General features: G+C 55.0%; 2 protein-coding genes across 2 annotated transcripts in view; both read left to right on the top strand.

Moving 5' to 3' along the window:
* Nucleotides 1–12074, top strand: part of LOC123390226 (ALK tyrosine kinase receptor-like) — a 59013-nt gene extending 46939 nt beyond the window's left edge. The window contains exons 5-8 of the mRNA XM_045073897.1: nt 2855–3005; nt 8060–8191; nt 8912–9187; nt 11946–12074. Of these exons, the coding sequence (XP_044929832.1) occupies nt 2855–3005; nt 8060–8191; nt 8912–9187; nt 11946–12074 (688 nt within the window). The remainder of the gene's footprint in view (nt 1–2854; nt 3006–8059; nt 8192–8911; nt 9188–11945) is intronic.
* A 675-nt stretch (nt 12075–12749) lies between these two features.
* Nucleotides 12750–22728, top strand: part of ALK (ALK receptor tyrosine kinase) — a 31850-nt gene continuing 21871 nt past the window's right edge. The window contains exons 1-7 of the mRNA XM_004777468.3: nt 12750–12842; nt 13349–13501; nt 14498–14602; nt 16459–16645; nt 17344–17434; nt 17562–17626; nt 19045–19174. Coding sequence (XP_004777525.2) covers nt 12776–12842; nt 13349–13501; nt 14498–14602; nt 16459–16645; nt 17344–17434; nt 17562–17626; nt 19045–19174 — 798 coding nt within the window. The 5' untranslated portion in view covers nt 12750–12775. The remainder of the gene's footprint in view (nt 12843–13348; nt 13502–14497; nt 14603–16458; nt 16646–17343; nt 17435–17561; nt 17627–19044; nt 19175–22728) is intronic.

A 22728-nucleotide genomic window follows, 5' to 3' on the forward strand; every position in this document is an offset into this window, starting at 1 on the left:
CTCGCCCCAGGTCACCCAGCCAGAGCGCCCAGTATATGGCTCTGAACTCGGGCCTCTTGGCATCGCGCCTCATTGCCAAGAGCTAGGACTAGACCTAGATGGGGCTGGGGCTCGTATTTGGGGGTGGGAGTGGCAGGAGAGATAGGAAAGAAGGGCTGGGAAGGAAAAAGGAGTCAGAAACAAACAACTTCTAAAATATAATAATCTGGCTAAATTTAATCTGCCGGAGTTCCGTATGATTCATAATGCATGCAGATTGATGTAAATGACTATGCAAATGATGCAGGAAGGGCTGAGCCGGGGTATAGCTTACCTCTCAGCCATAGCGCAAGTGGGCTGGACAAGGTCTCTGCCTCCGGCGGCAGTTTTCCAAGCAAACCACACCTTCAGGTTGAAAGGATTTTCTCCGGATAAAGCCCTGGAAATACCAAGTAGTGAGCAGAACCAAGGCAGGCCCCGTCCCCCCCCCCGCCCCCCCGACCACACGCTCTCTCTAGATTCTACACAGTTCATCCCTGGAGCGGGGGTGGGGGGCAATGGGAGTGAGCCCCACCACCACCCACCCCTGCCCTAGGCTTCCCTTCTCTGAGCTAAATAATCCTGCTGCTTGCCTGTCACCAATATGTCTTCCTTTCCCTCAACAGTCCTGGCCACCTTCTCCATTTCTAATGGGTCAGGAGCGACGCTGGGCCAGTAGCATGTGGGACCGCGCTGCCATGCATCCAGATAAGCCTCGCACCAGCATGTTGGAGAGAACGTGGCCTCTTTGAGGGGATGGGGGCTTGGACCAGGGTCTGCCAGTGACCAGCTGTGTAGCCTCAGATGAGTTTTTTGGTCTCTGAGCCTCAGTGTCCTCACCTGTCAAGTGAATTACTAGCAGCTACTGTTTATGGCTACTGGGGAGATGCCCTATGCATTCACACCTGCCGCCTTGTAGGATGCTCAGGAACCAGCCCCTACCCCGTCCTGCAGAGCCGGGTCCTCTCGCTGCCCAGCTCCGGCACCTGCTGCAGCCACACCTACCAGAGGCTTCCCTGCCTCTTCACTTCCACTCACACAAGCCCGACTCCTATCCTTCACCTCTGTCTCCCTGTGTGACCATCCTGCCCATCCGACATCTCTGCCACGAGGACAAGTTCAGACCTCAGTCCCCAACATCCAGCAGTGGCATGCCACTGCTCCATTGCCTGTCATGGTCCTGTCTCCCTTCCCAGCCCCGAACACCTATCTGACTTTCAGGACTTCGTGCCAAGATTGTCACTTTCTCGGGGCTTTCACCTATGATCTCCTTTTGACGTTGAACCTCTCTGCTACCCTGTGAGTTCAGAGAAGATACAATTCTTCTTTGACTTCTGGGACTCCAAGAGGACACATAGCTAGGAAACGGTCCACTCTGGTCATAGAAACCCAGAGCCTCTCTGTCTCCCTAATACAGCCACTCTTAGGGTGAGACTCCTCTTTTCATAATGGTAACTGCCTCTCCAGTTTCTTTGGAAGCCCCAGGAGGTGCGGAAGCCCATTTCCAGTCTCCCCTTATGCATACAGCCTTGAGCCATGTCAGCTTTCAGTGAGCTCCAGTCCGTGTCTGGCCACCAACAGGGTGACAGACATCAGACTCTCCATGGCATTCCATGGAGATCTCAGGTCTTCACCTGCCGCATTAGCAATCAGCCAGCCCTCCAGGCTTCTCTCTGCACAGAGGGGCTTAGTTCTGCCTTAGGAGAGCCCCCAGGAGGCCCCTCGCACTTGAGACATGAGACGTTTCCTAGAATTACAGGTGGAGAAGCCACCACGTGTGCACATGTACAAACCGCCTCACATCTCTTCCTGAATGCTTTCCATAAAGGACCTTGGATCTGAATGCATGGAGACATGAAAACCTCCCAAGACCCTTTCCCTGGCAGATGGTCTCTGGGGAGGCATTTGAAACTAGCGTGCAGCTGTCTTCAAGACATGCTGCTTTTCTGATAAGGTTCGCCAGTTGAGTTCTTCTCCTCCTGTCCTTGTGTGACTCCATCTCGACAACCTAAGAGGCACAGAAATAATCCTGCGCTCCCCCTCAACTCTGCTTTTATTCACCATGATTTGTTGTTTTCTGTATACACTTGGCTCTAGAAAGAGTTACTAGTGGGAATAAACAGTCTGTGCTCAGAAACCCTGCTCACCTCGGGAATGACCTCAGTCATTCCATGTGGGACCTCCTTGTGTCTAGACCCAGGGAACTTGAAAACTGTATACCCAGTCAATGACTGTGACTTCCACCATTAATAATAACAATAACAACAATAATACATAATATAAGTTGTAATAATTGTATGATACTATGGATAACTTATGTGTCAGCCACAGTTCTATGGCTACATGTCTTAATTCTTTTAATCTCATACACATACATGCTAGAATGTAGGTTCACTTATTATCCCCATTTTACAGATGTAGAACAGGAACATTAAGTCATTTATTTGTCTAAGGTCACATGAGTCCTTTGATCTCAAAAAGGGAAAGAAACCATAATGGGACATGCCAGGTGTTCAGGAAATCATCACCCCAACACCCCCCCATGAAAACGGACTCTCCCTGCCTTCCCTCTCCTTCTCCCTCTCTTCTCTCTCATACCCCGTACTGGTTCTTTACCTTCCTGGCCCTGGGAATGAGGCAGTTCCTTAGCCCTCTGTCAACAGGACTGTACTTTTCTTACTGTGGGCAAAGGAAGCCTCCTTGCTGACCTCATGGCTGACACAAGGTGCAGTAGGGGAAGAACCATCAGGACCACGATGGTGGGGCGCTGAGCCCCCTGGGAGCTCCTGGGTTGGCAGGAAGGGAATCAGTCTTCATGTGCTTTGTTCCACTGCAGCATCTCAGGCTACGGAGCTGCTGGTGGGAAAGGCGGGAAGAACACCATGATGCGGTCCCATGGAGTGTCTGTGCTGGGCATCTTCAACCTGGAGAAGGGCGACACTCTGTACATCCTGGTTGGACAACAGGGGGAAGACGCCTGCCCCAGCGTAAGTTTCCAGAACAGGGACCAGGATCTCCATCACAATCACAGAACCCCGGGCGGCCCTTTGGAGGGCATCAACCATGGATACCCTCCTTCTGGGAGCTCGTATTTCAAAGATGGCGGGACTCACCCCTCGTTCTGCCTACACATGCCCCTCCCCTTCCGGGCCCATTTGGGTATGGCTGTTGGGGTTTCACATCCCCACGGGAACCAAGGAAGAGGCACGGGTTTTGAGAGTGACCCTTAAAACTTAAGAACTGGATCCTACTTGAGTGGGTAAATGGTTGTTCTTCTCAGCAGACTACATGCTAAAGCCCATCTCCTACACTTGCTTGCTGGGGCACCATTGTCTTTAGCCCTATTATAAACAGGACATTTTACAGATGGGAAAATCAAGAGCACAGAAGGGAAGGGACTTTTCCAAAGCCACTCACAATGCCGCACGGAGGAGGGACTCTGGCTCCCACTAGTGCCGTGCCCCATACTTTGGGGCATTGGTTTCTATGCCCTTTTCCCCTTCCTCACTTAGAGCCCATCATCTGACAAGCCAGACTGCCACTCTCTGCAGCCCCAGAGACAGCCTGTCTTTCTGGATTCTGATCCCATTGGGGTATTCACCTGTCAAACAGTGAGCGCTCCCATGGCAGGACTTGAGAAAGCCAGCAGGGATCCAAAACCGCCAGGAGAATGAGACTCTGAAGACTAAGAATGTAGCAGCCGTGGAGACTCTGGGCATCCCAGTGGTTTGCCTCTTGTCTGGGTTGGGGGAGACAGGACCCTGGTGGTGCGGGCTGGCCTGGCAGGAACACGGTACTGTGAGGCCAGGCCGCACCCTCCCCTGAAGCCCAGCTTCCACTTAGGGTGGGGCCCCGGCAGGGAGCTGGGTCCCAGGCCCCTTCTCCAAGAGCCATTCGAGAGCAGCCTTGGGAGACAGATGTGGGAACCAGGACTACCCAGGAAGCAGTACGATTCCACAAAATAAACTCAGGTCTCCTGAAAGCCGGGCCTCAGGCTGGGAGCAACAGGGAGAGTAAAGCTCGCATCCCCCACCCCCACCCCAACCGCCGGCGCTCAAACAAAGCAACAGGAGTAAGCGCGGCAGGTGCAACCTTGCACGTGAGAAATGTCTGGACCGCAACTTTTATTTAGCAACTATAATCAGGACTTTCGAACCTGATATAATATATTAAGTCATTAAGTTACAGGCTGCTGTAATTTCCACAGGAATGTATCGAGTGCTAATGTAATTCTTTCATCTAAGCAGAGAGATTGCATTGACTTCTGCAAGGGACTTTTACTTGATTGGATTGTAATCAGTTATGTCTTTTCACAGGACTAAGTCCTTTTTTTTTTTTTTTAAATTCAATTGTAATCTACTTGTTCCTCGGGGCTGCCGCACTTTATCATGTTATTAATCAACCTACTTGCTCTCAAACTTTGGGAATGCACAAGGAGAGTTCTAAAGAAGCCCAGGCTCAGCTGGGCCCCCTGCTGGTAGGGCCGGAGATAGCAGGGAGGGGGAGAAAGGCGGTATGGGGTGGGAGGAGGGCAGTTAGTCCTGGGTCTTCCCTGTGGCCCCACACCTCCTCCTGCAGGAGTCACTGGGACAGAGAGAAAGAAGGATATTTTGTCACACTACTTCAATCTCCAGTCCTCTCTAAGCAGAAAAATGGTGCCTAAAGAGGATCCTCTAGTGAATGGAGTGCACTCTTAAGAATTAAACTGCAGAATTTGGCAGCTTTCCTGGTTCAACAGCACATCTGTGTGCAGTCGCTCTTCCTTTGTGCCTGGTCACACCTGAGCCTGACATGGGCTTCAGCCGCTGAGAACCCCCTCGGCTACTGCTCCTCCAGTTCTCCCAAGCCTCATCTGGTGGCATGACCACGCAGTCTGGTGGCACGGCTTTCTTGACATCAGCATTATTGGCATTTTGGAGAGGATGAGTCTTTGTTGTGGACAACTGTTATGGGCACCGTAGGCTCTCTAGCAGTCTCGCTGGCTTCTATCCCCCTAATGCAGGTAGCATCCTCCAGGATTAACGATCAAAAATGTGTCCAGATATGACCAGGTGTCCCCAGAGTAGAAAAACCACTGGCCTAAATGTTACATTTCACAACTTCCATCACTCGCAAGGCAGAAATTGTGAGGGTCAGCACCTACCCAGACAGCCCCCAATTATTCAAATGTATTCAACAAATATCTATCAGTCACTGTTCTAGCAACTTGAGATATATCCATGAACAAAAGAAAAATCTTTGCTCTGAAGGAGCTAACGTTCCCACTGGGGGACAAGGGAAGAACAATAACTAGTAATATTAGCCATCAGAGCACCCGGAAGTGAAAGTGCACCAGTGAACGGAAGTAGGGTAACAAGAGTCAGGTGCGTAGGGTAAGTTGCGATTATAGATAGGGTGGTCGAGGGAAGCTTATTGAACAAAGCTGAGCATTTGGCCATGAAAGGGATCGAACCAGGAACATATCTGGGGATGGTAGCCAAGCAGAAGCCAAGACATTGAGGTGGGAGGGTTCATCCAGGGTAAGTAGGGGGAGCAAGAGTGAGAGTTGGTGAGAGATGAGGTGATCAGGCCACCATCAGGACATTTTTAAGCTATAGGAGGGTTTTGAGCCTAAAGGTGGGAAAAGGTGGGATAGGGAGCAGCTGTGATTTATAAGACTCACTTTGGCCGCTGTACAGCGAAGAGTTCACTTGGGACCAAGGGAAGAGTCAACATAATGAATTCAGTGGTTACTTCATTAGTCCAGACAAGAGATGATGGTGGCTTGGGTGAAGATGGTGACATGAAGATGATGAAGATGGTGGCTGAATTCTGGACATATTTGGGATGCAAAATCAAAAGGATTTCCTGCCCAACTAGCTCAAGAACTGAGACAAAGAAAAGATCAAGGATGACTCCAAGAATTGCACTTGAGCCATGGGAATAAGGGAGCTGCCGTCACCTGAGCTGGGAATGGTGTAGAGGGAGCAGGTTTGGGAGCAAGGTAGGAGAGGTCTGGTGGACAGCCTGGTGGAGACTTCTGGAAGCCAGCAGAGATGGGCAGTGGAGGATGGGCGAGAGTCTGGACTCTCATTAGAAGAAAGGCCATTCCCCAGCTCAACTGCTCCCTCCTTCCCACTTCTGCAATCCCAGACACCTCGAAATTCCGTTCACAGGAAGAGGGCATCCCCAAAGGGTGGAGGTCCTACTGCCGCTGGACAGAGAGATGGGGAGCAGGGTGTAAGAGCACAGACCTTCTTCATATCACTGGTTCAGACTGGACAGCCCCTCGACTTACACAGGAAGAGGCAGGTCCAGGAAAGTGAGGTTCCTCACCCGACGTGACTCAGCAAATCTCCATCAAGAAGCCAGATTGGACCCTGTATTTTGTGCTCCGCTGTGGCCAGTGGACATCCCACATTTGGGTCCCCTGGCCCCAGGCTCAGCCCTCCGGGCATGCCCCTGCCATCTCATGCTCACCCCCGGCAGCAGTTAGCAGGGTTTCCCACTCCCAGCCCATCCCCTCTACCTCCCACCTGGACAGCCCACACACACACACACACACAGGAGAAATGTCAGCTCTCTACAATAGCAATTCAGAACCTTCCACCCGCACTAAATCCACTCTAAAAAATATCAAATTATTTCCATCATTAAATCCAAAATGCCATAAAACAAATTGCATCTTGGCTATTTATCTGGAAATTTCTGTAGCACTCATTGCCGGCACCCCTGAGTGCTTTAGCATAAGGAGTGGCTCAAGATGAATTGCCGTGTCCACTGGCTGGTTACACAGCAGCATTCAATGGAAATGTGGTGTTTTATTGGCCTTTTTTCTAATAAGTGAAAGAAAAGCCATTTTCCTCCAAAGTCGGGTGGATGTTTGGAGCGTTCTTCTTAGCTGCTGTGCCAGACAAACAGGCTGATTCTTCCAGAAGCCCTGCCCTCTTTATTGGGGGATTCCCGGATTCTGGGTCCCAGGGATTTCCTGCACAACCCCAGGGACTCCTAGATGCCTGAGCCTACACCGGGAGCACATGAAATAGCAGCAGCTGTTTATTGAGTCCCTAACACAGGAGACACCCCCCTAGACACCTCTCCTAAAGCCTGTGGCTGTGTGTACTGTGTGTCTGCATTCCCATTCCACACCTGGAGGTCAGAGAGGTTGGAGCACCTACTTCTCAGTCATCCAGGGGTATCTGCAGATTCCTGGGGCCCCACCCTGTTCTCCGTCATGGACACAGAGAGCTCCATTTCGGACTATGCAGGGGATTTATGGAGGCAAGAAGTGGGACCTTAGATGGGAGGGAAGAGGTGTCCAAAATGGAGAAATGATTTTCCCAAAGGTGGGCTGGGAATAAATCTGAGCTTGGCCTCGCACTGCTGTGTCCTTTCCCCACGATACTTCAAAACTGAAACTTCTCAAAAAAAACCTTCAATGACTCACCACTGCCTAGAGAATGAAGTCTGACTGTATTTAAGGCTGCTGGCCATTATCTGACTGTCCAGTTGAATTCCCTGACTCACTCGCATTTACACTCCCTCCAGCCCTACCTCACCATCTAGGGCCTTTGTCATCCCTTCTTCAGAGTCTGGAGGATGCTAACAGGTCCTCCTAGACTGTTTCTCTGTCCTAAAATGGACTTCTCTGAACCAAAGAGACTCCTTGTACTTTTCCCCAAATTCCCCTCTTTCTCCCTGGGCTCATGCTAGTCTCTTCCCCTCGAGTGCCCTAACTTTGCTTCATTCTCTGTTTTAAAATCTCCCTGTCCTTCAAGGCCCAACTAAACACCACTTCCTACAGGCAGTCCCCCTTGATTACCAGTCAGCAACAAAGCTGCTTGCTACCCCCCATCTTCCCATGCATTTTCTATCAAAGCTGTCCTATGGTCCTTCTCTAATACTCTCTAGTGACAGTTATCTGCATGTGTATATATATATTTGTCACTTCAGTTCTACCAGAACTATCTGAGAGGTCATCAGAGCCCATCATGAAGCACTGAAGGTCTGCTGGCAAGTAGAGAACCTTGGGCACCAACCTGAGGGGCTTTTTGTTTCACAGACAAACCGACTAATCCAGAAAGTCTGCATTGGAGAGAACAACGTGATAGAAGAAGAAATTCGTGTGAACAGAAGTGTGCATGAGTGGGCCGGAGGGGGCGGAGGCGGGGGCGGAGCCACCTACGTGTTTAAGGTAAGTCTGGTGGCCCCAGCTCACCTCGGGCATCACGGACCCAGGACGTGGGCTTCTCATGACAACCCTGGGAATAGAGCATGTCAGGTGTCTTTAGCCCCATCCAGAGATGAGCAAAGCAAGGCCCAGAGGGATGTAGGGGTCCCTATCTGAATGAGAAGAAGCAGGTTCTTTCTTCTCTTGCCAACGTCCCAGTCCAATGGCCCCATGCAGGTGTTGCCGACCCTCCCTCAGAGTTCCAGATGGTCCCACGGTGCCCTCCTCTGTCCCACGGTGGGTTTTTCTGATATGATCAAAAGCAGGCAAAGGCTTCTGCTAGGTCCTCGCACCTGGACAGTGATGCTGAGGGCTTAAACTTGAAGTTACGGAGGTCAGAGCCAGAGGCCCCAGAGAGCAGGGAGGAATGGGGGTGCAGAGAGCCATGCTTATAAGCACCAGCGCCCAGTCCTCTGAGGCCAGGGTGAGCAGCTTCTAGAAAAGATCCATCCCACCTCTTTAGTGCTTTTCTTCTTGGACTGAACCCTGACGGGTATGGGAGCTGGGGCGGGGGATGGGGAGAGCGGACGGGTTGCTGCAACACGGGGTCAAAGCCCTCCGACCACAGGGATGTCACCCAGAGCCCAGCAAACACCCTGACACTCTGAATGCGGCAGTGGCTCAGGAGTCCCTGGAGTGGGAGCCCCGCTTGCTTTCTCAGTCTCTGGTCATCTCCCCGGACAGATGAAGGACGGCGTGCCAGTGCCCCTGATCATTGCAGCCGGCGGTGGCGGCAGGGCCTATGGGGCCAAGACAGACACGTTCCACCCAGAGAGACTGGAGAATAACTCCTCGGTGCTGGGGCTGAACGGCAACTCCGGAGCCGCAGGTAAGACGCCGCAAGCCCGCACCTCCCCCGGACCGGCCCCCGGGACTGTGTGCACTCGGGCTCGGCCCGGCATCATCACACACCTGCATCCCGGTTGCTGGTGCTTGAGAAGCTGGGAGCTCTGGAGGCTGGTACCCACGTTGAGGGAGGGAGGGCGGGCTACAGCCTGGGGACCTGGAGGTGTCTTTACTGACGTGGGGTCTGAATTGCAGAGATCCCCGAGCACAGGAGACAGGCAGCCTCCCTGGGACGGGCAGCCCAGCCTCCCCAGCTTTCCTCAAATGCAGATGGACGTGAGCAGGTGGCAGCAACGTGGGCACAGTCAGGCCTCCCTGGCCCTGTGGTTAGCGCCTCCAGGCCCCGGGCTACCAGCTCGCACGTCTAGCTGGAAAAGCTCTTTCAGGAACCTCCTTGGTCTGGCAATCCATGCTCCCAAGTGAGAGCCAGCCACACAGAAATCGGAGACGGACACCGAAGGGGGTGTGAATTCGGATTCCTCGGAAGCCGGCCATGTCTGAAGAGAAAATGCGGTTCAGTTTTATATTTTCTTTTCTCCACAGTCAGACCAAGGATCTTGGGAGGCATTTAAGATTCGAGGTTAATTAAGCAAGTACTCAAACTTGCCCTCCTAGTGAGAGATGGCTAGAAGAGAAGGAAGCGTAGAAATGGGGGTTGGGACCTCAGTGAGGACAAGGACGACCCAGTGCTGGTCCTGGCGCTCTGGCAGGTTGTTTTATTTTCCATATATTTGCTTAAAAGCTCTAAGACAGAGTGGGGGTGGGGGTCAGAAACCCCCCAGCCTGGGATTGCTCTGGGCGCAAGGTAGAGTCACGGGCACCGGTGGGGAGGTGGGCAGGGGCAGACACGGTATCAGGGCGAGGTCATCCTAATTTATTTACCACGCTCACGGCCCACTTCAGGTCCCTAATGTTGCCAAGGGGCCTTCCCTTTGCCCCGAGACATCAATGGCCCTGAAAGGCCCATGTGCCACCCTCTGGCTGACAGAAGGGAGGCCAGCTGCTTGAAACCCAGGCCAGATGCCACAGGCCTGCAGCTCCCAAAGCTGACTTTCCTGGGGGCCTCGATTCAGTTCTGATCGTCCCTGTTCTAGACGGAGCTTGTTCCTGACCTTGGCCTCCTGTCCTAAAACCCGGCTCCTTCTCTCTAGCACAGTAGTGATCTCCAGCTTCAGATCCCACACCTAGACGTCCCTCTGCTGCCCCCTGGGGGTCCAGAAGCGCCTCTGCCACACATTCTTCCAGAAGGCCCTTCCAGGCCCGTTAACCCTCGTGGTTCCACAGACCCACGACGGCTGTTTCTCCAGGTCCTCCCCACCCATCGCCTGCTGGAACGGAGAACATGGTGGGGTCTTCTGGAGCAGACTGCCTGTTGAAATGTCATATGGAACAATATAGGAGGACACAGAGAGGGCCCTGGACTCTCAAGGGCCAGCAGGAGAGATTGACTGTGGCTGGCCTGTGGCCTAAAGATAAAGTTGCCTTCGACCTCAGCTCTGTAAATAACATTTCCTCCCCGAGAGTTCAGAGCAGTCCCAGGCGTTGGGAAGCACAGCTCCAGTGACTGTCATCCCGAGGGGACTGCCCACCCCTTTCCTCAACCCCTACCCCAACCCCATCTTCCCATCTCCCCTGCCCCTGACCTTGGAGCAGCTCTTTAGAAGTGGTCCAGCAAAACGAAGCTTCAGAGTGTGAAAACCTCTGCACACCGATTTTCTACCTCTCACGCCCAACCGTCATGGTTTAGGAAGCGTTTGGCACGCCCACTGTCCCCTTCGGTCTGAACACCAACCCAATGAGGCAAGTCTTACTATCCCCGAGCTACAGGTGAGGAAACTGAGGCTCAGAACGGAGAATAGCTGGCCCACGGTTTCAGAGCCAGTAACACAATAAAGCCCACTGGGTTGTCTGGCCTAGTCCAGGATCCGTGTAGAGGAGCCCCGCCGCAGTGACCCCAGCAGGGTTTTGATGGTTGGCTGCCCACAGACCGGCAGGTCCCAGTCCTTGCTGGGATGCGAAGCATTAAAGAAACCAAGTCCCCACATGGCTGTGGCCAAAGCCGGTCTCACGAGGGCAGAGGGCACACTCTTGTTTTTCCAGCTGTGGATCCTGAAACCCGGAGCCCTCCCCAGCCGCTGGGCGCTGTTGCCGGAGCAAGCATCCTCAGAGTCCACAGCGTCCTGCCTCCCCTGGCCGGCACCCCCTTATTTGGGGTTTTCTCCATCTCTTCCTGCAGGTGGCGGAGGTGGCTGGAATGATAACACTTCCTTGCTGTGGTCTGGAAAATCTTTGCTGGAGGGTGCCACCGGAGGACATTCCTGCCCCCAGGCCATGAAGAAGTGGGGGTGGGAGACCAGAGGGGGTTTCGGAGGGGGTGGAGGGGGGTGCTCCTCAGGTGGAGGAGGCGGAGGATATATAGGTAAAGATGATTCGTGTTCAAGGTGTCACTCCCTCCCCTCTTAGTCCTAGGCTCTCCCTGTCCTCTCCCTGGCCCTCGCCTGCCCTCCCCTGCCCACCCCAAGTGTGGACTGTGATGTCACCATGCACGCCTTCCTCTCAGCCCCATAGGACCAGCCAGAGGCAGGGTGTTGGCTCTCGCGCCAACATCCTGCCTCGAGGCTTCAATACCAACAGCTTCAAGACCTCGTGCATTCTTGATGACCACCCCCCCAAAGCCAATGATCAAGGGCTTTGATTTCCTAGACTATTCTCTGAGCAACCCCTAATGGCGCACCGGCACGAGAACCTTGGCAGCCACACTCCCCAGGCCCGTGCCTCCCTTTGGACGTCCTGGCCTGAGTCTTTGCCAAGCCATTTCCCTGAGGGCCTGGTCTGTGGCCTCTGGCCTCACCCTCTCCCTTCCCTGCCCCAGCCCACCAGCTTCCAGAACTTTGCCCCTCTCTATGCCGAGGGGCAGCCCCAGCCCAGCCCGTCAGCCAGCTGCCAGCCACTGGCCCCAGCTCTCCTCCGAGCTTCAGAGCAGAGCTGGAGAGCCTTCTGAAGCTGCGAGGCTGGGAGGCTGGGAGGCTGGAAGACGGAGGCTCCGTCATCCCCACAGATTAGGAAACAATGCATGCCCGCACTGTGATGTTCTGTCTGTGTTTTGCTTTACGCTGTGTGTGAGATGCTTGTGTTGACCAGACGCTCTTCTTTTCCAAACTCTGGGTGGGAGGGAGGAGCCTGAGGGGGGAGCCCAGAGATCACCCAGCCCAGCTGAAAGGAGGGACAGGAGCCTAAAGGCACAGGGGCCCATCCCCTCCCCCCCCCATGCCTCAGCCTGACCCCATGGGACTGGAGAGCAACTCCTCAGTGCTACTGGCCTGGCCAGTTCTGGAAAAGGCAGCAAGGGGCTAGTCCAGCCTGAGGACACGAGACCCCTTCTGATTCTTGTTCACATGACCTGCTTCCCAGCAGCCCCAGTGCAGTGGCGGGGCCTCCCCGGTAAGGGGCTGGCCCGGACCTGGAGGGAAGGCGGCCCTGACACCCCTCATCTACTGAGCCCCTCCCCAAGTGCCACCCCTGTGCCCCAGGCCTCCCTTCCCTCCCCACCGCCCCACCCTGAGGCCCTTCCCCGCCCCGGGGGGCCCCCTGCATGCCCCGCTGAGCGCAGATGTGCTGAGACCTGGGCCCCCCGCCTCTCTGCGCTCAACTCTTCTCTGGTTTGGCACAGGCGGCAACGCGGCCTCAAACAATGACCCCGAGATGGACGGGGAGGACGGGGTTTCCTTCATCAGTCCGCTGGGCACCCTGTACACCCCTGCTCTAAAAGGTATCCCCTCCGCCAAGCGACACAACTGACCCGCTCCGGCCAGTTCTCCCGCCCAGACAAAACCTCAGGGCCACGGACACGAGTCCAAGATACAAAGGCACGATCACGGGTCCCTCACAGGCCAGGCTTCCCGCCGCTCATCTCAGCAGGATGTGTGGTCTGATCCAGACCTAGAGGCAAAAGACTGACTTTCAGGCAGGCCGGTCCTAGAAAATGCAACAGTTATAGTCCCCGGAGCTGGGCTAGCCAGCCCGAGGGGCTCACACTCGGAGCCTCCCCTCTGCCTGCAAAAATGCATCCTCGTGTCTCCTGAGCTGCTTCAGATGCGTCAGGGACATCCCTCCCCACCGCGGTCCTTCAGGGGAGGGGGGACAGAGGGACGGGGGCCAGAGAACCCACCCCAACCCGCTAGAGATAAAGCAGAGACGCCAGGAGCAGGGTGCGGGGTGGCGCGGGCTGGTCCTCCCTGCCACGAGCCGAGGCTGACCCTCCCTTCTTGTCGCCAGTGATGGAGGGCCACGGGGAAGTGAATATTAAGCATTATCTAAACTGCAGCCACTGTGAGGGAGACGAGTGCCACATGGACCCCGAGAGCCACAAGGTCATCTGCTTCTGTGACCACGGGACAGTGCTGGCTGAGGATGGCGTCTCCTGCATCGGTAAGAGGGCAGGGAGCGCGGTGACGGGCCCAGAGAATGAACCGACGGTGGCTGCAGCTGGTGTCTGTGATTCTGGGACACCTCAGACATAGTTTTGTAAGCATCTGACCCCTGTCTGTCTGCCCCAATACGGGCGCTCTGAGGACTGGGCAGAGGGTCCTGTGTGTGAAAGGCAGGTCGTGGCCGAGGAGAAAGCCCCAACGTGTCCAGTCCCACTTGTAAGCCAGGGCGTGAGCCCCCACACTCCTACCAAGGGACATTTCTGTCTACACTGAACACCCACCCTGCATGCCAGGGACCTCACTGCCCCATCGAGAGTTTGCAAGCTGGACTTGCAAAACCTCTCAGGTGCTTGAAGACAGAGCTGTGTCCTCCTCCTGCTACAAGTCTCCAGATGGAATAAGGCATTTGTTCCATCAGTTCACACGGGACACTTTTGTGTCTTCTCCCCATCCCGTGCCCTGTGTCTGCTGGCGTTCCAGTGACGATGTCCTTGTGAGATCTAGTGTCCAGGACCAGGCAGGCTGTCCCGGTGTGGGCTGTGCAGGTGCGCACCCAGACCCTCTCTCCGGCACTCCGGGCCCAGTGCGCAGGGACCGTGGGCAGTAACTCAGCCGCCGGTGTCACTCTCAGGCACCCTCTGCTCCTGGGTCGTCCTGAGTCTGTGCCCACCTAAGGACTCTGAATCTCTTCCATAGCCATTCCTGGCTCACCTTCCTACCCTCCTACTGTCGTTGTGCCCTTGACATCTGGGATCAATGTCCAGAATTTGATATTTATCCCTGCCAGGAGTTCCCTTCACCCAAAAGCTACTATTGAAAGTCGTAAACCAGAATGAGCCCACTTCCTGCCCCCAGCCCTCTGCAGAAGAAGGCCTCCAGGGTGGGGGAGGAGCGGCTGGCATTGATCCAGGTTGGGGAGGGTATTTCTGTCTGGGAGCTAGCTCCGAGGGCGATCAGCGATGTCACTAGTGCCCCACTGGGACCTATCTTGCAGTGTCTCCCACCCCAGAGCCCCACCTGCCGCTCTCACTGGTCCTGTCTGTCGTGACCTCCGCCCTCGTGGCCGCCCTGGTCCTGGCTTTCTCAGGCATCATGATTGGTGAGTGTGCCAGAGTCCTGGGGCTTCCGGGGCGGCATGGGGTTGGGGGCGGGGTCATGAGGATGGCCGATCAGGTGGAACAGAACACATCTCCTGCTTTGCTGTTGATACAGAGGTGTCGCTTTGGGTGGGTGGTGATTAGAGCAGTCCAAGCCAGCCTCAATAGAAGACCCCTCCCCCAGCCCCCAGCACCACGTTCCTTCCCTAGAGGAACTGCTGATTCCATGCTTCGACCCCATATTGAGCCTTCTACAGGCACTCTGCAGAGGAGGACACAGTCGCTAAAGATTGCCTCACCCCCAAAGTTCACTTCCAGCTGCCATCAGACATAGGCTCCCGGGGACACCTGGCTTTGCTCACTCCCCAGGGAACACCCCCAGCCCCGCCCTTCCCCACGTCAAGCAGGCAATGCAAAGTTAGTTTATAAGTGTTTCTGTTAGGCCTGTGAGCCAAGGAGCTGATAGACAGGTCTCAGAGGGCTCACCGTGGTCAAGTCAGGCCCTTACTGCTGGAAATGCACGGGGCTGGAGGCCAGGGACATGAAGGCAGGCAGAGGGAAGGCTCAGCAGGCTTTCAGAGCAGCCCCTTTGGGGGGCTGGGGGGCCAGTTAGGGAGTCAGGGGTGGACAGGGGGAGGGCAACCGGCATTATTTCTCTATATGACGCCGTCTTTCCAAGAGACAGGATGATGAGAGCGTCCACTTGCTGCACACTTACCACGTGCCAGGTGACTTACACACTTTGGGTCACTGAATCCTCGCTTAGCTCCAGAGTGCGGTTGGTCCATTTCAGAGAGGCGGGCCCTGAGCCCACAGCCGTTGATTTGCTTGCCCTGGCCTCTGACTAGGGCGGCTGCGCTTTCCAAACAGAAGCCATTTTGTGCATCCCAGGTTCGTCCTACCTCCCACGGACTTGGCCCTACAGAATGTTCTCACGGATGGACAGTAAGAGCAGGAATAATGGTCACCCACCCTGGTAGAGCTCTTCAGAATTTTTCAAAACCATCTTACATTGGTGGCTTCATTTCGTTATGCCATCCCCAAGGGTAGGGAGAGGGGGGCGGGGGTGCTTAGGGGACAAGCAGGAGTTACTGTCCCTGCTGGCAGAGAAGGAAGCTGGGCCCAAAGAGGGCGCGTGACCTGGTTGGTGTTGCTGAGCCTGTAAATAATGGAGGTGGAGTTAGAATGCCCACGGGTCCTCTGGCGCCGGCGGAGAGAGCTTTTCGGTCCCTGGCAGTTTCCAGCTGTAGGAAGCCAAGGGACCAGGACACCCAGCTGCATTCTCAAGGCCACCGCCACGTTTGGCCCACCCAGCGACAGCGCTGAGCAGACTGAGGCAGGTCCGTCCCGGGGAGACAGGGAACCCCCTCTGAGGGCCGACTTTGTCTTTGGAACTTGCGGCAATCTTGCTGAAACTTGTTTAGACTGCGTGGCCCTCCTGGGTCTTCCCTCAACCTTCCCTCCATGCTCACACTGGGGGTCAGACTTTCACCACCGCCTGATGGCTCTCCCAGCCTGCCCCTCCCCACCACCACTCAGCCATTTCCTCTGATGAAATCCTTGCACGCTGAATCCTGTCTTGGGTCTGCTCCTCAGAGGACCCCAGCTGACGGGCTTCTGCATAGGAGACAATCAAATCTCGTCCATTTACTTGATTTTAAACTGTCCATCTCCTTTAAATGATCTTTCATTTTGTTATTCTTACTAAGTGTGATAGAAACGTTTAGATCCCTAAGGAGAAGATGGAGATCCAGGAGGGCTTCCTGGAGGAGGCAGCCCATCCTGGGCTCCAAGGGGCCAGGCGACCTGGTCCAGGCCGCGTTGGGCCGCTTTGCAGCTAACCTTCGTCTGTGCATAGTGTACCGCCGGAAGCACCAGGAGCTGCAGGCCATGCAGATGGAGCTTCAGAGCCCGGAGTACAAGCTGAGCAAACTCCGCACCTCCACCATCATGACGGACTACAACCCCAACTACTGCTTTGCTGGCAAGACCTCCTCTATCAGTGACCTGAAGGAGGTGCCTCGGAAGAACATCACCCTCATCCGGTGAGTGCCCCACTCCGGGCGGCGGGGGAGGGGGATGGCGCATGGGGAGGAGTCCTGGGGGGCTGGATGTCATTCCTGTACCGTGGATTTTTCTAGCCACAAGAGGCGAGCAAAGCCACCTCTCGGGTCATTTCCAGCCCTCCCGGGAGAAGGCTTCATGTCCAGGGCCATTTGGGGAGGTATTAATTGTTTATTTCAACAGCCCATCTATTTACGGGGTTTGCAGTGAGAGGAGGGCCTGCCTCAAAATCCACTCTAGAGCTCGCTCCGGAGTCCTCTAGGCCCCGCCTTCTCCAGGTGGAGCCAAGTGCCCCTCTCGCAGCTTCCAGAGCCCCCCATGCCTTCCTCCATCACGGACTGAGCACAGCCCGCAGGAGTGTCTGCCAGTGATCTGTCCCTCCCCAGGGCGTGGGAGCCTCTCCCCAGGCAGGGCCGTGTCTTCACCTCTGCAACCCCAGCAGAGATCAAAGTCTTAGTCAGTCTTCATTGAATGAATGAACGTTCAACCAGTGTCCTGAATTCCCGGTTGGAACCTTTCTTACCGGGTTTCAGATAAGGTAGTGGAGGCCTGGGGTGGTCTAGTAAGGCCAGGTGTGGGGGGCGTTGCGTGTGTATGTGACCCCCTGCCTCTTGTGTGTCTCCTTCTCCTGCCCCCCACCTCCGCCGCTCTGCCTCACCCTGCCTTTTCCTGCGCGCAGGGGGCTGGGCCACGGTGCGTTTGGGGAGGTGTATGAAGGTCAGGTGTCTGGAGCGCCCAGCGACCCGAGCCCCCTGCAAGTGGCCGTAAAGGTAAGAGGCGGCCCCACCTTGGGCCTGACCTTGGCCGGCAGTCTCTGTGGGCCTCAGCTCTGGCCGACAGCCTCCGCCCGCCTTGGCTCACAGCCTTCTCCTTCTCACCCTCCCCTTCTGTGCCCAGACGCTGCCGGAAGTGTGTTCTGAACAGGACGAACTGGATTTCCTCATGGAGGCCCTGATTATCAGGTAACTAAAGCCACAGAGAGGCACCTGCTCCCCGGCTAGACATTCCTGTCAGTCTCCAAGGGAAGCGGTGTTGTCCCCCAGCGCCCCCTTCCTCTCCACCAGTAGACGCCCTAAAATTCTTAACACAGCCTACCGGAGGGAAATAGCCCCAGGTGGTTGTCCGGGAAAAATATCTCTGCGGCCTAATAATGGAGATGTCACTCTGCCTTCAACGAGCACCCCTGTGTCATCCAGCGGGGTGCTCCCTTTTCTTAATCGCATGCTAGTTGTTGACAGGGGAAGACATACACTTTTAACCCAGGTGACTCTTCCACAAGGCCCTTCCCCAAACCAGCTCTCAGATCTTGTGGAAAGGAAATGCTCCCTAAGATGAGGAAGGCCCCCGCACCCTGGTCCCGACCAGCTGGCTTGCACCCTTCAGCATGTGGCTCTGGGGCCCCTCCCTGGAAATCTCAGTGCCCAGGGCTCCTGAGGGCATGTGCTCTGGCAGCAGATCGCCTTCAAGAGGACACAGGTGCTTGACCTTGATATCTTACCATGCTTACGGCCTCCTCTGACACAGGAGAGCCTCGAACCTCCAGACAAAATGGAGTGTTTGGGGTTCCCATCCCCCACCGTGTGGAAGTGGCAGGGGAATAAGGCCAGGACGGCCTGTGAGGTGCCCATGGGGCATAGATCTCAGAGGATGGGCTCCCTTGCTCTTAGGGTAACATATTTAACGATTAGACACGTAAGCCGTGATTGCTGAATACAACTTGGAAAGTGTAAGTTGATATGGAAGGAGACCCAAATCATGCCATCTCTCAGTTGGCTGCTAGCCCATCACTACCGGATTTCAGTGAAGAGCGGTGTGGTCCTTCAGCTCTGCACGACTGTGCCCACAAGGAGTGCACCGGCCCTATTGCCACCCCCCCCATGTCCTAACAGGATCCCATTAACAAGAAGACCCAAATCGTAGGGCCTCGTGGCCAGACTCAGTCCCTCCCCATGAGCACCCCCAGGGAATGTGCCTAGGGCCCTCTTCCTCACTCTCGTTCACATGCGTTCCCTGGAGGAAGCAGTTCCTTCAGCTTCTCTGCCTGACGGCTTCCACGAAGAGCTCCCCCATGAATCCTAGGCAGCAGTCCGTGCCCCGATGTCCAAGAGCCTGGTCACTCTCTCCACCCCTACTCCCTCACCAAGGACTGCGTGGCGTCCTCCTGCCTCCTGTCCAGCACTGAACCCCTGCCCGGCATGCCCTCTGCTTCTGCCTGCTGAGCGGTGAGATGCCCCCCAACCTAGGCCCCTTGTGGGATCCCTGCTACCCACACTTACATAATGTGGTTGCAGAAAACAGAACTTGGTTTCCCACTTTTCCTGCTTAAGATTTTCCCAGACTCAGCTCAGTTAAATGTGGTCACTCCCCCTCTGCTCTGCAGCAAATTCAACCACCAGAACATCGTGCGCTGCATTGGGGTCAGTCTGCAGGCCCTACCCCGCTTCATCCTGCTGGAACTCATGGCAGGAGGAGACCTCAAGTCCTTCCTCCGGGAGACCCGCCCTCGCCCGGTGAGTGAGGCCCAGTGTCGCCCTCGTGGTTGCGCCAGGGAATGGAGCAGAGGCCGGGAGGAGTGAGAGTGGGCAGCCCGAGGAGCCACACCCTCAGCGAGAGGGGAGTCGACCCTGGGGCTCAGATGTGGGGGAACGGCCGGGAGAGAGGGGACAGAAAGGGGGACACCGGCTGAGCCCATCCTGGGGAGCTTGAGCCGGGCTTGTGCAAGGGGTCCTCCCACCTGAATCCACTTTTGTGGCCTGCTGATTCCAAGAATTAGGGACAAGCACAGAGGGGACTCTCATGCCGGCCATGTCATTCGCTCAGCTGACTTGGGGACAGGGCATTCTACGTCTACTCATTCTCAACCCCACTAGCTTCATCTCTTAAGTGGGGACATCCTGACCTTGTAGATTTCCTGTGAAAATAAAATACTGAAATATTTATGAAGGTTCTGCATGTGTGTCGTGATTAAGGGGCTGGAGCTTGGGGGAGCCAAGAAACCTAGGTAGACCCAGGAATGAGTCACCACCCCCAGCCCTGACTGGCCATTAGACAACCATGTGGCTTCGGACTGTGAGTGTCCTAACCTCAGGACCGGCAGTGTGAAATCCAAGGGCTGGACTGGACCATCCCAGAGATGGTTCTGAACTCTAAGACGTAGCCCACAGGGCATACCCTGAGTCCAGCTGCCCACTCCTATCTCTGCTGGGGTCTTCAGGAGGCCTTCAGCATCAGGAACTGAAGCACAGCTGATCCCCGAGCCAGGACCTCAGCTGCTGGACTGTGACAACCACAGGGAAGACTGGTACTCTCCCCACCCCCAGGAAAGCCGAGCAAGAAGATAGCAGCTTTGCTGCAGAAAGCCCAGAGCTGAACACAATGTTTTCAGGGACTTGGACTGGAGGCTGAAACCTGGAAAGGTCACACCTGCCCTCATCCCCACTGTCAATCAGATTAAAGTTAGGATCCCTGAGCCCTGGGAGCCTCACGTGACCTCTCAGCCTCTGAGAAGAAACCGGTCTAACTCCCTGCAAAGATGAGCGTGCGCAGCTGTCACAGCCAGCAGGTGGCCAAAGGGAGCAGCGAGCTAGACCAGCCCGGTCTCATGATAACCGTCATCAGCATTGCCTTCATCTTCCTCGTGGTGACCACATTTCTGAAAATGCCCTCATGTGCAGTAGAGGGTGTAGATCTTACCTTAATTTCACAAGTAAGAACACTGTGACTCAGAGAGGTTAGGTGACTTGCTGAGGTCACACAGGAAGCGGAAGAGCCGAGACGAGAACTCAGAGCTTGGGACGCCTGATTCAGAGCTCACTCCAGCCTACCATCTGCTTATCCCAATGATCCTCTTCAGGAAGCCAAGGACTACCAAGATGAGGTTGGGTCACTGAGTGCCCATACAGCCAGCTGTGCCAGCATCTGCGCCAGGTATGGGCACCAGCCTCAAGACCTTCCCACCACCACTCAGCAAGTCAAAGACCTTCAACTCTTGTGCCCGGAGATTCTCAGTAGTGCTTCTGGCTTAGGTCAAATAAAGACACATGGCATCACACTTTGGAAAGAGACCTAGCTCTGGTTTTCCTCCTGGACATTCCCGAGGCTTGAGAAGGCAATATTGTGCACACAAACGACAGAATTGCTTGTACAGGGAACTGGGACCCCGTCACTTGGCAAGACCAAGGACTTGGGGGTGGCGGTGGAACTTCCCTCTCTCTTGCAAGCAAAAGCATCTCTCTAGTATGATAATAAGGATGATTGGGGTATTGCCCCAAAGAGCAAAGTACCAGCAAGGAAAGGCAGATCATTCCCACCTCACCACCTCCTACCCCTGCTCCACCCTAAGGAGCCTGAGGCCAGGTTGTGATCTCTCAGGGCAGGTGTTGCCCAGGGGATGGGGATGCCCACAGCCGGAAGCTGGTCGACTCTCCTGGGAGAGCTGCTTCTGAGGGTCAGGATCCCACTCACCAAATCCACTCTTCTAAGCCTTGACCCCACTCCCTCCATGTGGCTCTCTTTGCCAGCCCCGCCCCCAAGTCCTGGTAGCGCCCCCACATCCTCCTCGCTTTCACACGCACCCACCCATCCTAGGTGAGCTGGTCCTTCCCGAGGTGCCCCCAACAGAAGGAATTTTACGTGTTGGATGATAGCTCCCCAGAGGGAGCCCTGGCACGTATCTGTGGCCGCAGCTTCCCTGGGGGGTTGGGAGATTTGCTGGACATTGGGCATGGATTCCCAGAGCCACAGAAGCCAGCTTAGCCAGGTGGGGACTGGGTTGACTACAAGAAAGGAATATCCATTGTCATGGGCAGGGGGCGCTATACTGGTAACGCTCACGGGATGAAGGATGGAGGGACTGGCCAGTGAGCATCGCTGCTGGAGAAGTACGCACTGAAAGATGGTGGGTAGAGCTGTAACGTTCTTTTGGATTCCAAGGCCTGAGTTCCCCCTGGTCCGTTTGTTCGAACGCCCTGAGACTCTCAGGACTTCCCTGAGACCTGCTGTGTGCAAGTGCTTGGCTGGGCATTCAGAGTCAGACAAGGTCTCGGTCCTCTGTTCCTGCCATCTCGTGGGTCCAGCAGCTGCACAGACTATCAGAACCGAAGGACCTCTGGCTTTAGACAACAGGTGTGCGGACATGAAGTGACAGAACCAATATGTACAGGCACGATGGGACAGAACGGATGCTCCAGCCAACCCCGTCCGTCATGGAAACAAAATTCATAAAAACCTCATTTGGTCCCAGGACCCCACCTTCTCAAGAAGGAAAGAGTCATGTCAAAATAATTTTACAGACCCAATCTTTATTCAACAAATATTTATTGAGGGTTTAAGATACGCCTGATACAGGCTAATAGCCATCTTTGGTATCCATTGATTCAATCAATAATGACAGAAGCCATTAAGGGGTCAGTAACCTCTCAATTAAAGGCAGCAGTCATTAACCACAACAGTGTCTGTACCTATTTGGAACATGGCAATGCCCATGGGTAGTGGCTCTGAGAAGATGCTTCCAGACACAGGAGGCTCCTGGATCCCAGAGATCACAGTGTCCAGGTGAAAGCCTCGGCTTTGGGCTCCAAGGTTGCCAGACCAGTTCTGGCTCCAAAACGCATTGGGGGATTTGGTGCCGGTGAAAAGTCGGCCACATCAGGAGCCAGGAAATACGAGGCCCCAGCAGCAGGAACTTCTCAACCTTTCGGGCAATGCTGCTTTTTGTACCTGCTTCTTCCTTTCGCCTTTCTCTCTTGCTCTTATATGCATAGATTTGAAATAAATCCTTATCCTGGGTGCTCCTGGCTGGCTCAGTCAGTTAAACATCTGATCTTGGTTTCGGTTCATGATCTCAGGGTCCTGAGATCGAGCCCCGTGTCGGGCTCCATGCTCAGCAGGGAATCTGCTTGAGATTCTCTCTCTCTCTCCCTCTCCCTCTGCCCCTCCCCTGCTCACTCGCTCTCTCTCTAAAATAAATAAGTAAATCTTTAAAATACACACCTATTCTGGTTTTCACTGGTGAAACAGTTCCTAACCCCTGTCCTGTGACTCTTCCCCTCTAAATGGCCCAGGA

This window comes from Mustela putorius, unplaced genomic scaffold (genome assembly GCF_011764305.1).
Source record: "Mustela putorius furo isolate JIRA1106 unplaced genomic scaffold, ASM1176430v1.1 tig00537293_pilon_pilon_pilon, whole genome shotgun sequence".
NCBI classification, from domain to species: Eukaryota; Metazoa; Chordata; class Mammalia; order Carnivora; family Mustelidae; genus Mustela; species Mustela putorius.